Source organism: Aquila chrysaetos, chromosome 10 (assembly GCF_900496995.4).
Source record: "Aquila chrysaetos chrysaetos chromosome 10, bAquChr1.4, whole genome shotgun sequence".
In the NCBI taxonomy this organism is placed as follows: Eukaryota; Metazoa; Chordata; class Aves; order Accipitriformes; family Accipitridae; genus Aquila; species Aquila chrysaetos.
In genome coordinates, this window is record NC_044013.1 from 34,939,020 (window position 1) to 34,953,061 (window position 14,042).

General features: G+C 47.3%; 1 protein-coding gene across 4 annotated transcripts in view; it reads left to right on the plus strand.

Annotated features, from left to right (window-relative positions):
- CAMKK1 (calcium/calmodulin dependent protein kinase kinase 1) overlaps positions 1-14,042 on the plus strand; it is a 112,819-nt gene that overhangs the window by 84,021 nt on the left and 14,756 nt on the right. For all 4 annotated transcript variants that reach the window (XM_030028304.1, XM_030028305.1, XM_030028306.2 and 1 more), the window contains 6 exons: positions 2,667-2,866; positions 3,602-3,655; positions 5,298-5,371; positions 9,825-9,912; positions 12,582-12,710; positions 13,764-13,867. In XM_030028304.1, the coding sequence (XP_029884164.1) occupies positions 2,667-2,866; positions 3,602-3,655; positions 5,298-5,371; positions 9,825-9,912; positions 12,582-12,710; positions 13,764-13,867 (649 nt within the window). The remainder of the gene's footprint in view (positions 1-2,666; positions 2,867-3,601; positions 3,656-5,297; positions 5,372-9,824; positions 9,913-12,581; positions 12,711-13,763; positions 13,868-14,042) is intronic.

Genomic DNA, 14,042 nt, shown 5'->3' on the forward strand with positions numbered 1-14,042 from the left:
AGGCAGCTGGATGGGGGAGGGGATTTGCAGATAACAGAAGTCTTTCGAGCCAGCTGGCACAAGACTTTCACTGCTGTCACCCAAACAGCACGGCAAAGCAGCATGGTGTGTGGGTTGGACACTGCTCCCAGCACTGCTGCTCCTGACCTGGCCAGCCACTTCCCCTCCACACCTGTCTTCTTCCCATCCTGGTTTGTTATTATTTAAACTATGTGCCAGCTTTGCAGAAGCACCTGGCTGACATTGCATTGCAAAGCCCTGGGACATGTCAGGCTCACTTCTGAAAGCGCAGCCTGTGCTCCTCTGCCCTGCAGGCACTTCTAATTTTCTCCCCTGATCAGTCGAGGTCAGACTGTCACTGTCCCTAACACTCACATCAAGCACATAGATATTCTGGTCTGGGAAGTGCAAATGTTCATTATCCCAGTGTTTGATGGCTTTGATTTTTGTAAAGGACGTGTTTCTTATTTCTTTTTTCAACATTCATATTGCTCCTGTGCCTAACAGCCAGCAGTGCCCAGACCTGCTGGATACCAGGCTGAGATGGGCACTGAACAAACACAGAGCATCTGGCAAATGGCCCGCGTTTTTCTTCTACTTTTATTAGATTGTGCAAAGGCAGGGAATGTGTTTTACAAAATAAATTTTAGTGTAAATCCCTCAGTTTCCACAGGCTTAGCCCCAGGGATGTATTTGTATGGCCCACATATATTTGTGGCCTGTGTTTTTTTTTAGAGGCACTGGGAATCTTAGCCCTGTGGTATCGGGCATGATACCAGACACCTGCCTGAAAGGCAGCTCATCATCTCCTGAAGGGCAACTTCGCTCCCTCCCTCATTGTGTTTTGCTCTCCCTATATTACCATAATGAAATGTCAGCTTGCCACCAGCTTTGCTGTGGAGCAGATGTCTCCTCATAATTACTGTTGTTGCAGGGTTTTCAGTGTTTATCCTGACTGTCTAGCTGGGCTGTTACAGCGTTAACTGGCTCACATCACAGCGTGGCCACACAGTTGCTGCACATCTGGAAGAGGATGTAAGTGCCGGTGCTCTCCAGCAAGTTTTTTGTCTGCTGGGTCTCCCGATCAGCTCTTTAATGTGCCAAGGACAGCATCCCCCAGCAGTGCTTTAAACTGAGAGGTCCTTGCAGAAAAAGTATCTGCAAGCATGACTTCCCCTCCCCAGACACAGCCTGCTGGAAAGCTGGCTTGAAAAGAGCAGAACAGTTACATGAAGTTTGTTCTTTCTTGGACCTAAAACACAAGCTGGGATGTTCTGTAGGGCAGGCTGCTTTTATGGCAACCTGTTGACCAGGTTTGTAAAGCAGGAAAGGGTTAGACCAGCATTTTCCCCCACCCAACTGCATGTTTCCTAGGAGATATGAAAAGTGCTCGTGGGGAGGTATAAAACCAAACATGCTCCGTTTGCAAGAAGGAAATGTGAAGATGGTGGTTGGGGCTGGGGGAGGAGGGAGGCTGAGAGGTCCTGTTCCCCTGAGAAGTGCGGTCAAGACTTAAAGGATTTCCTCTCTTGTTCAGTAAAGTCTCTTGGGTTTTCTACAGTTCTGCTTCTGGGGTCATTTCGTGTCCTGAAAGTTGTTTTTTTTATTTTTGAATTTGTCCTCCAAGTTCCTGAGAAGTCAGCCACTTTCCTACAACTCCCTGCTTCACTCAGTGGCCCAAAAGTGGCTTTCTTGTAACTGCAATATTGCTTCCCAGACAGCTTGTAACAAGAGGGATTTTTTTGTTGTTGTTTTCAGTGCATCTCAGCCTCCAAGCTCTTTGCAAGGGTTTCTTTCATTTTTGATGCACAAGCACTTCAGCTGGTGCCCACCGTTGGCCTCGTGAAGTGCAACACATAGGAACAGCCATCTCTCTGAAGGGCTGTGTGGCAGAGGTTTGGCCATGGTTCTGGGTGCGAGAGTGGTTGGAGTGGCTGGCAGCTTTGTGTGGCGGTGGGGATTTGGGGTGATGCAAAACAAGTTGAGGTTGTATCTCTATTCATGGGCTCTATTGCGAAGCATGGCTAGAGAGCGAGCGCCTTTTTGGGGGTGCTAGCACCAACCAGCTGGTGAATGCTCCATGGTCAGAGGCATCTTTTGAGTTGGAAATACCCACTGATTTCTGAGCTGTTGGCTGGACTTGGCGCTCAGCTGCTAGTTGCCCAAATATCTCCTCTGGGCCTGTTTCATTCTGCCTGTGATTCTGCCCCTTTTGATTAGCTTTATGGTACTGCAGTTTCAAAATAAACAAATTAAAAATTAACGTCTTTATTTGGATCCCATAAACCTTTAATACAGCAAGATGCCCAACCCATCCGCTGGTCCAATAAGTCCAAGAAAATCTGCAGGATTTGAGTGGTTTCCTTCTCTAACAGCTCTGCTCGGTCTTGCTGGTTGGGCTGTTTCTGGGTTCACATCCATTCTTTGCACAATTACTGGTGACAGATGTGTTTCTGAGTGTTGTACTCCAATGTACATCCCAGTGAGGCACCAAAAAGGAATGGCTATAGGAAATGGTACTTCTACTACATTATATTACATATCCAGCAGCAGCTTTGAGTGGGGTGCCTGAGCTTGCACCTTTATTTTCGTCCTCCTGGAAAGGTTTCCCCTGGGTGTGTTGGCTGCCATGGCAGACCATGCTCCTGTTTTGGTTTTTTTTTCAGTGCACTACCAGAAGATCATTCACCGGGACATCAAGCCTTCCAACTTGCTCTTAGGAGATGATGGGCATGTCAAAATCGCTGATTTTGGAGTCAGCAATCAATTTGAAGGGAACGATGCCCAGCTTTCCAGCACGGCAGGGACACCAGCCTTCATGGCACCGGAGGCCATTTCAGACACTGGCAAAAGTTTCAGTGGAAAGGTAGGTCTTTGCTCACAGCTGATGTCTTCTGGGAGCCCCAGGCATGGCACAAGGGACAGCACCACATCTGCATCCTTTGTGTGTTGCCCACCCAGGGATTGTGGTGCAAATTAGGGTTGTTATTAAGTAAAACTGAAGCTCTTAATTCTGTGTTCAGTCCAGGCAAAACTCACAGTGGTTGTTCTGTGCAGCGGGCAGACAGACTTTGCTGTGGATCCCTGCCCAGACAGGAGCCATGTTAGAACGCTGTCCCTGTCCAAAGGAAGGAGGAAATTCCTGATTCCCTTCCAAAATAATCAAGAGGCACAGGGGGCTGCTGGACACCAAGGTCGTGTCTTGATCCCCTGAAAGTGAGGGGCACTGTGAAGCGTGGTGTTGCAGATGTGGGGATAGGGTCTAGTGTGGGTTTTTTTGCCTGGAAGAAGACTTTTGAGGTTCAGCTCCTCTTTGATGTTCAGCCCTGAATGGTGTCATCTCCTGTAAGAAGGTGCTGCTTGCTGGTCACTGATCTCTACAGCAAGGACAAGGGTGGCAGTGTCCGGCCCAGCACAGTCCTCATTCCCCAGGCATGCTACAGATGCCTTTAGGACCCCAACTTCAGAGAGAGTCTGCGCAATAAAATAGAAAATGGTAAATGTATACAAATAATATTCTGTGAGTCGGTGGGAAAATCCAGCTCATTCAGATCATCTCTGTGTTGTGTCTCATTTACTGCCTGCACATGCTTTCTTTCAGGCACTTGATGTATGGGCCATGGGAATTACCCTGTACTGCTTTGTTTATGGGAAGGTAAGCTGGCTTTCAGATGCTGGAGCCCTGCATGGGAGTGTCTGCCTGTCTGCCTTTTGACTCATTCCTTTCCAAATAAAGGCAAATACTAGAAACAAAGACCTACCTTCTGCAAGCTCCTGTTTTCCCAAATCACCCTGTGAATGAGAAGGGGCTGACATTGTGATCTGTGGAAAGGATGGTTTCTAGAGTTGGCCCCTGTACTCGGAGCAGTTGTTTGTGCTACAAACCCAGAGCACCATCAGTAGCACCAACAACAGTTTGTTGAGGGGTTATCCATATTGCTTGTATTTAGAAACAAGCCAGATAGAGCACGGAGAGAGGCATAGGTTTGATCCCAAGCCACTGCAGCACTTTAGCAATCCAGATTACAGAAAGCTGTGTCAGCCAGAGCTGACCTGGGCCAGATGGAGGCCACTTTAGCAGAGCCAGCTCTTCAGATCTGCCTTCTGCAAACTCCATGTCCTGTCATGGCTTTTCCCTCTCCTGTGGCCAGAAGCCCCTCGTCCCACCTGTGTTCTCCCAGGGCGAGCAGTGCAGCAGGTACATGCGGTCTGTGTGTGCATGTATGTTACCTGAACCTCCTATCCAAGCACAGACCACTGCAGATACCACCACACAGGCATGAGGCATCCAGCTCAGGGGTGAGAAGTGGCTGGGGGAGATGGCAGAGGCAGAACTATCTCCATTGCTAGTGTGATATCACTGAGCTAAGTCAGGATGGAAAATATTCTCTGACCTCTGCCTATAACGGTGTCTCATTTGGGCCAAATCCTCAAGTGAAAGGGTATAACCTTGATATTATATTTTGGTATAACCTCATGGTGATATTACTTCCTTCTGTGGCAAGGACTGGAGGAAATAGAGGGAATATAAAGCCAAGCGCAAGGATACATTTGTCTGTTCCATGTGACCCTGTACAGTAAATATTGTACATTTTGTACCTATTTTATATTTCATAATTTAATCTGGCCAGGCAGGCTGGTGCAGGGCCCGCCAGCAGCCCACTGAAACAAGCATACCTGCTCCTTCAGTTTTGATGCAGATGTTCATAGAGCCTGTGAATATGCTGCTCCTGCATCCTCCACAGTATTCACCGCAGCTCAGTTAACCGCCTGCCTGCCCTGCCAGGTAGGAAGAGCCAGAATCTAGGTCTAAATGAATCCAGTGTAAAAAGTCGTGCTGGAGAAAAATATGCTTTGAATTCAGATATCTGAATTTAAAGTGGAAATCCAAGTGTTTTAATAGTAATACCTAGCTCCAAATGATGCTTGTCACAGAGAGACCTCAAAGCAGTGATACAAGCCAGCTGCTATCAGTATCTCCATTTTGCAGGTAGAAGTGGAGCAGAGAGAGGAAAATGAGTAGTTCATGGTCACCTGGTAGGCTGGATGGGGGGGGGGGGGGGTGGGTATCCCAATCCAGTTATGTATTCCCTAGATCCCTCTGCTGTTCTTCTGCATTTATTTTTTTAATAAGGAACAAATCAATTTATTGGGGGGGGGGGGGGGAGATTTTGTTTATTTCCATCTCTGCGTAAAATCAAGAGAGTGCAAACAGTATAATTCTGTTAGGTGAATGACAAACGCTTAAGCAGTGCCAGGATCTCTGACAACTGGAAAATCTTTTGTTTGCTTTACAGTGCCCTTTTATAGATGAATATATTCTGGGTCTTCATAACAGGATCAAGAACAAGCCTGTAGAGTTCCCAGAAGAGTAAGTAAACTTTACTCAGCTACTGTAAAATAAAGTTCAGTTTTCAGTGTTATTCACTGTGCAGCATAAATGCTGGTAGGTCACCATGGAGGGACAGACAAGGGCAGGTGAGGTGCTTTGTGTTCTCCTGGGTCCTTCACGTGGGTTTTGTGCAGATGTTGTCAAAGCATTACAGCTGCCTCTGCTGCTCCTGTGTCCATGTTTTGCAGGCAGGGACTAAAGGAAATGGCTCTTGAAATCTTTGGAAGCAGAGGGGTTTCAGTGTGGGTCTAGGGTCAGCTACTTGACCCTATGAATGCTGGAAGCATGGCTTGGTTGGGATTTTAAGTTTGTCCCATGTGGTAGCCACCGGAATGATTCAATGTATTTAGTTTTCAAAAGCAATGTCGTTTATAGACCTTGGTCTCAGTCTAAGTAAGCACCTGCTGCTTCTGTGGACTTACCTTGGAGCTCTGGGGGAAGTGTCTGGTGGAAAAAGGCTTGTCCTGAGATATACAGCGTGTTGCATCCTCATTCCTCTGCCTCCTCCAACACACTCCGGGAAAATATGGGTTTGTCTTGCATGCTGGCAGACCGAGGCTACTTATGAAAAAAACAGAAATTAATTTACCTATTTGATATTGAGAGGCTGCCCCCCACCCTGCTTTGGTCAGCGAAGGAGACTCATGTTGGCCACCGTCAGAGCTTTGTGATGAAGACTACTGGGCTGTGTGAGGTGGGATGGCTGGCTGCCCTGTCACACTGCGTCCTCTAACCCACAAAAGCGCACTCGGTGCAGGGGGACAAGCCAAGGCCACTGGCATGCCGTTGGAGCAGTGGGAAGTTCAGCATCGGGCCACTGAGCAATGGGTGTTCGCGGTCTTGTCAGATGAGCCTGTCAGGAGATGATTACACTCGATGCATGCTCAGTCTCTGCCACGGAGCCACCATGCCTTCCCCTTCATGTATTGGCCACTCCTCGGCATTTCTTCCAACTTCAGGTCTCTGGTGACTTTCTGTTGGTGATTAATTTGTTTCTCCTGGTTGCTATCAGGTGAAGTAGCCAAAACTGCACTCTTTATTTTCCTTCCCAAATCAGCACAGTAATCAGGCAAAGAATTTTTTACCTTCTTGACCCAATTGCTCATTCTAATAAAAACATAGAGATAAAATGACTTGATTTAAAACAAGCATGAAGAAATTAAAACTCTAATGAAAAGCACGTCTGGTATTAGAGAGGAAGGGAAGGCTGTTGTCAGGCAGCCTGCGATACGTGCATGTATCCGCCATCTATCACGTTAATTTTTTGTGAGATGCTCACTGAATTTGACTTGGCAGTCCCAGGCTTCCTTCTGAGTCTGCAGCAATGGGTACTCAGGCTGTCCTATTTTAGACATCTGCTTTAGATGGGATGACTCACACCCCATGCTCCACGGGCTGTATTAATTACCTCTCCATTGACTATGAAGCACAGCCACTGCAAATAGCTCAGATGGAGCCATCTCCACTCAGGCTGGTAGAGCCCACACCAAGGACTGTGTGGAACACATCTCCCAAGGATCTGTGGCCACAAGGTCAGGCCACTTGTTAGATGGCAACCACAGGCCCCAGTCGTGGGTATGGAGCAATTCTGGCAAGCCAGCCCTGTGCCATTGGTGAGGTTTTATAGTTAACTGGGTTTCAGGCATTAAGAGCACAAAGGCTGGTCATGCCACATTGCTCTGTTCCCACCGGTTGCTCTGCGGTCGGGGCAGGACTTTGACTTGACAGCACTGCAGCAAAAAAAAAAAAAATTGTTTATGTTTCCCTGGCAGTCTTCTCTCTGCTTGCTTGGGTCTTGGCAAAATGCCCATCCTCTCTCAGCCATCATATATTTGGGTTAGCAGTCAGCTTACAAGTGACTGTTCCCATCTGCCTCTGCAGTAAGTTATTAACATTTAATGGGCTAACTGGGTTGTGCTAAGAACCTTTTCTTCATTCAGACATTTCCTTCAGCGGTAATTTGGCTGCATGATTTATTTGGATTTCTCAGTGACCTGCTCTCCCAGCCTAAAAAAAGCTGCACCCCTCATTAGGTTGTTGGAGGAGCAGAGGGTTACTGGGTGTTGACGGCTGTCTAAACTGCATCTATTTGTTAGATAAAGGCAGTAACAGAGACTGCACATAAAGCTGGAATTCACTGGACTGGATCCACCCTGACCTCCCACAGAATTAGCACCTCGCTACAGTTAGGAATATTTTGGTTTCAATTTATTTCACCATGGCTACAAAAGACACATTCCTGTTTGCAGACAATCCATGGAAACTCATTGCCTGTTTCCTGACAACCTTTAGGACAGAGATGGAGCTGACTCTACCGGCGTCATTGTGCGTTCCCCTCCCTTAGAGACGCTGGGATAAATATTTATTGCTCTGGAGTTCTCATTCATGTCAGTGAGTCCTTGGCCTGACACAAGGTAAATGGGGTTAGCTCACACCCTGATGATCCTGGCATAACTGAAAAGCAAGCTGGAGAAGTTTCTGTCCAGAGATGTATTAAAAGAGCCAGAAATTGCATCGTCTCTCCAGGTGAAGAGCTGAAGTCCAGAACAATGTTCTCTGACCTGCGGGCACCCTGTAAAACTATCTATGGTGCTGGCAGCACTCCCAAATGGATGCTGAGCTCTGTGATGCTTGGCATTTTCCTGAGAGCCATGACAGGACTATGACTGTGAGAAATTCCAGATAGCACAGGCTTTTCAGATGAAAAATGCCTTCGGGTACAGCATGCACCCTGGCAGAAAGGAGAGAAGGAAAAACAGAGACAGGGTGATGCAGTCTGTCACCTGGCCATAACCCACCTGACACTTTGCAATCCTGTTTACAGGGCTTTTCCTTATGACGTTAATCCGATGTTGTACAGAAATCAATCTTGTGCCCAGAAATGTTAGGTGATTATATATAGTCTATTGCTTGTATTTTAAATAAAGACGTTGCCAGTCTGGCACAGATCTGGTGTTAAGTATTTCAAAAACACCATCCCACCCACATCTCAGTGTGGTCTTTCATTAACAGTCTTGTTTATTCTGACCTGCTAAATGCACTGTCACTCCCCATAGCTGTTCCTCTATGCCTGGAGCTCATCTCAAGAGCAGGACCGTTCTTCCCATTCCCACCCAAATTGTCACCTGCAGTGCAGCCTAGGAAGTGGGAAGCCTCTGAGGACTCATCCTGCCGTTCCACTTGTCTGGGCCATATTGCCTGTGTATTGCAGACCCTTGACGCAACTCTGAAAGTGTTCAGACTTTAAACTGAACCCACTTTCTGCCCCTTCCCACTGAATGAGCAGTGTTTCCTTGTGGTTGTTTGTTAAAGATCCCATAACCAAAGTCCACATAAAGTATTCATAAATTATTAAACAGCAGCTCTGTTTTCATCAGACTATAATATCCCTTACTGTGATGTGGTCTTCATTTAGGTTTATGATAGTTTATTCCCTCCTCTGCTTGTGGGGGGTGCAGAGGAACTGGGCACAGCACCTGGTTCCTCATCAGTGTTTTCAATCTGAAATCCAACCCTGCTGGGGAGTGACATTTTATGCTGCCAAATCCCATTTCCATGCAGAAACACAGCTCCTCGAAAGTCATTTGTGATACTGACTTTCAACTGCCTAATACGATTCTGTCATACACTGGCATTTTGTTTCAGTAGCACTTTGATCATACAGATCAAGTGTGTTTTAAAGACATTGCCTGCATCATTAGCAACAGAAGTCATTGAAGCCTTTGGACTAGAGAGGCAGACTGCAGGACCAAGGGCTCCGTGTGAATAAGGTGGCTTCTGGGTTCAGGTGCTCTAGCATTTAGATCTTGGAAATAGTGTTAAAAAATTAGATTTATTTCTCTTAATCTCATCTGTTCATCCCCTCCTTATGTTACCCTAAGGCTGAGCCATACAGGTGAGAAATACTAAGTTATGGAACTGGCTGCCATCAGTGTTCATAGAAGCAATTTAATTAACACAACCTGCAAGCTCAGCTGGGAACTTGAGTGTCAAATGGGGATTTTTCTTGCAGCACGTGGTTGCTCATGATGCAGGTTTGGCAAATCAAGTTGTGCCGTTCTTGTATCAGAGCCCAGCTCTAGTTCTGCTCTCAATAACACATTGTTGTCCTAGAATCTGTCCTCTGAAATTCTCCTATAATGTGCTGTCCTTAAAAATGTCCTTAGATCCATTCACCTGATCCCTTGTCCTGCATTTTGCAAGCATGCGGCTATGTTAGTGGGCAGAACAGGATGACCAAGCCCTGTAGCCATGACCGTGATGCCTGAGAAGGAACCAAGCCAACTAGACCTTCCTTTCTCAAGCTGGGTCTGCGGAGAAAATATCTTCTGAGCAGAGCAGATTCTCTACCAAGTAACACAGTAAGGACTATGCATGCCTTGAGCACTTACAATTCCCTTGTTAACTGTATACTGCTGTTTTCTTTACTCAGAGCACAGATAAGTGAAGAGCTGAAGGAGTTGATCCTGCGTATGCTTGATAAAAATCCAGAAACAAGGATAACAGTCCCTGAAATTAAGGTAAATTAGCCATTGATCTTATAGTCTTTTGTCTCAGCTGATTTTGTTTTTCCTTTGGTACCTTCTAATGAGGCAGAGCTGTTCCTTGTGTTTGTTTTGGGAGCTTTCTCTGGCACGCCGCCTCAAAAAGGAAGAGTGCTCATTTTGCAGCATGTAACAACTCCATTGCTGCTGCTTGCTTGGGGAATATTGACAAAAGCTTTCTTGTTTACTTATTTAAATTAAAATTACTCAAAAGCTGGCTGATCCTCAGCAAATCCCTTGGAGAATCGACATTGTCATGGGGACTGCTAGCTGCAGAGCGTGTGCTGGCAGTGTTGGACCTGTGTTACAGAGGCTGGAAGTGTGTTCCTCCTCTGGTGCTTGCATGGTCAAAGGCCTCAAGGCAGCACACTTGTTTCTATCAGCATTACTTGGGAGATGCTTATTAATAGAAAAGAGGAATATGCCTGGTAGAGCACAATGCCTTGCAGGGTTTGGCTTCATTCTGTTTTTGCATGGGCTTTCTGTCCTCCTGTCACCCCTCACCAAGGCCTTGGACCTACTGGAGGATCTCAAGATTTCCACAGAGCTCCATTAGCATCCTCTGCAGGGCACACAACTCTTCTTTGCTTTGTCTCATGCCAACACCAGCACATTTGCCACCAAAGCTTGACAGTAGGAAGGTTGAACTTCAAGTAAAAAATGTGACGTCCCTTCCCTCCATGCCCAGGAGGCCGCAGCCAGTGATGGTGGGAAGTCCTTTGGAGCTGTATTTAAGGGATTTCACTTGGCAGCTCTTGCAGGCACTTCATGTGGAAACATGTGCCCTGTACAGCCCGTTGGGTAGAAGAGCAGAGCAGGGTGCTGGATCTTATTGCTGGCCATGCACTGAAAATGCTTGGTGTGCTTGAGGACTTGCATTTGATGCTGAAAAAGCACGTGTCTCTAGCATCAGTCTGGGCTCTGGGCTGAGCCCAGGGCCTTGAACACAGCTTTCCTCATGTTCACAACCAAGGAAACCACCCCATGAGAGGCAGTAGAAAAAGGGTAGCTTTCCTCTGCTGTTCCCCCAAGTAAGATGATGGCTGAGCACCTTCTTGGCAGAGGTGGCTGTGGAGTGACTTCCACCATCACTGAACGCCCTGGTCAGAGGAATCCAACCTAGAGACTACAGGAGAGCCTGACGTGTGCAGCTGATGCAATCCAGACAAGGAGATGGCACACACCCTCTGTATTTGTATTCACAGACAATGCCAAGGAACTTCTTCGCTCTGAAGTAGCTTATAGCAGGCCACATGGCATCAGGGCTCGAGCCTTGGCTTCTTGCATAGTTAGATGTTTCTAAGTGGCTGCTCCAGGCCTCCTTCTCCTCCTCCTCCCAGGGTTACTTCCCTTTTTGTTTTCCCATGTTTTCACACTCCCCTCCTCATGTTCCTTACTTGTAAGGTAAAATCCTGATGTGGCTGCAAACTTTCTTCTACTGGCAAGCATTAGCTCAGTGCTGCTTCTCATATGTGATCATTTATTGTTGATAAATCTCCTGTGAAGATAAACATAGCAAAAGCTGGAAGGAGGCGGTAAAATTGTATAAGGGGGTTAGACTGGACAAATATCTTAACTGCTCTGCCCAACTGGCTTTGGAATTGCTGTTCACCATCAAAATAAATCAAGCAAATGATTTTGTATGAGGAACACTGAACATAACGGATAGACAGAGTCCTCTTTCTAGCTGAAACATTCGCAAGCCCCAGGTAGACTAGGGTTTAGTGCACTGGTTTCACTTAAAGCTGGACGTGGTGATGTGCCTTTGAAAAGAGTTATTATAAGCACAATTAATGATCTTTGGAAAACACAACTTAATTAAGTGCTGTAAAGCAGCTCATCACTAAGCCCTCAGAGAACACTCTGGACACCTGCATCCAACTCATTGGAATGGCAGTAAGCAGTGAGCATCCGTCCTAATTAAACTCCTCATCCTGGAGGGTGAGGCAGGCATTTCTAGCAGCAACACTGGAGGATGCATTCCCTGACAGGCAAAACGTCCAGCCCTGGATGTGGGTAGCAGAGACCCTCATCCCATCCTGCCATCAGCTCCCTTCCACAGCAGCACGCCAGTGACAGGGAGGGATGGTGGGAAGCTGCCTTCTCTCTCCTGTGTGGGTATGTAGAGGTTTACATGGTGCCCAGGTGGCAAGGTGTGTTATTTCGCTGTTTATGTAGGGAGGAGGCCGTTGCGGTAGCGTGAGAGGCCTCAGTACTCAGACCCAAGTACTCCATTTTAAGCACCCGAACCCTTGTTTGTGCAGATGCATAAACAATCTTGATTCTCCCAGGTAGCAAGCACGCATAATCCTATATGAAACGTGTGCATGTGAGAGAAAAAGATGAAAACACTCTAGATAACTCAGATTTTCAAAGTGTTTCAAACTTGATTCAGAGGGTGCCAGGTTCCTCCAAGATGCTGGTTGGTGGCAGTGGATGTGACAGCACTGGGCATTAGGGGATGCCATCTGGCCAGGCACCGGACTGCAGCAATTTCGAAGGTAGCTGGTTGAAGTGCATCGCTGGAAGTGGAAAATGGAGCAATACCGACAGCTTAGTCCTGTGCCCCTATTTCTCATCACCAACACCACAGCGCTCTGCTGTAGAAGGGAGACCTACAGCTGTCTCTGTTCCTCCCCACGCAGGTGCATCCATGGCTAACCAAGGGTGGTGAGGAGCCTCTGCCACTGGAGGAAGAGCACTGTACTGTGGTGGAGGTGACGGAGGAGGAGGTGAAGAACTCGGTGAAGACGATTCCGAGTTTGCCAGCTGTGGTATGTATAAACCACAACCGCATCCTCTGCATGGGTCAAGAGCATGGGACTTGCTGGAGCTTTCAACTGGTGAAGGAGGTTTGGAGAGGGTACACATGTGCTCCTGGCATGAAAAGCTTGGCCTTTCAACCCAGTGTGAAGTTTTTGTGTCTCTGGGTACTACAGCAGCCTGACTCTGCAGGACCTGACCGTGTGAGCAGTCCTGTTTATATCTGTCTGGCTGCTCTAATGAGAGCTGTAGGGTCACACCCCCAAAGTGCCTGGCATCAGACATCCCAGAACACCAGAAGCATCCCAAGTGTGTTTTGTTTCATTAATCTAGAGGTTGCAAGACACCTCCTTTGGATCCTCAAAGTGAAGGCTCCAAACATGGAGGTGACCTGGCCAGAGAAGCAGGCATCTGCCACAGAGTATACAGCTGGTGCTTGCCTGCCAGCCACAGGGGACCTCAGGAAGGTGTTGAGGGCTCTCTCAGTTGTTTGTGTATAGCCAGCTGGAGGTCTGCTGTGGGCAGTTAGTATGGTGCAGGTGCCTTTGGGGTGTTTGTTCCTTATGGGGAGAGAGGTGCTGAGCACAATGAGGACCTGTTTTTACAGCTCTTGTGGCGTGATGTTAACATAGACACTCGCTGCAACAGCCAGCAGGGGGAATGAAAACTATCCTTTCCCCTTGATAGCAGGACCTTTGCCTTTGAACCCGCAGGAGCTAGCAGCACTCTGCAGGCAGTAGTGCCTGCCTGGGAGGATGGCCCAGGAGAGGTCTGGTGCCTCCTTCTCATGGGCTTGGACCACTACGAGTAGCAGGCAGTGGTCAGCAGCATCTGCTTCACCTCTTGCCAGCAATGGTGTGCACCCAGGGGTCTGAGGGAGTGGCATTGTCACTGCCGGGAAGTCAGATAGCTGTTCTGTGGGTTCCTTTAGTTCGTGCTCTAGCTGTAATGCTGTTAAATGTCAGTTGAATTGTTAAAGAAGCTGTTGTTGGTTGATGTTTGAACTAGCTTCAAGGAGTCGGTCAGTCCTGCTGTTCTCACTGGTCTGTTTTTCTTCCTCAAAGATCCTAGTGAAGGCCATGCTAAGAAAACGCTCCTTTGGAAATCCATTCGAGGTTCAGACGAGGCGGGAGGAGAGATCCATGTCTGCTCCAGGGAACTTACTGATGTACGTATATACAGCCTTGCCTGACTCTGCTGCACGTGCAGAATAAAGGTGTGTGGAGTGGATGAAGGAAACAGTTTGAAAATCTCTTCTGCAGCATTTAAAGACAAAACTCCCTTAAGTCCTCTAGGATTAAAATACAATGCATTAAAGCAGCCTAAAAACTCTTTTTATGGAT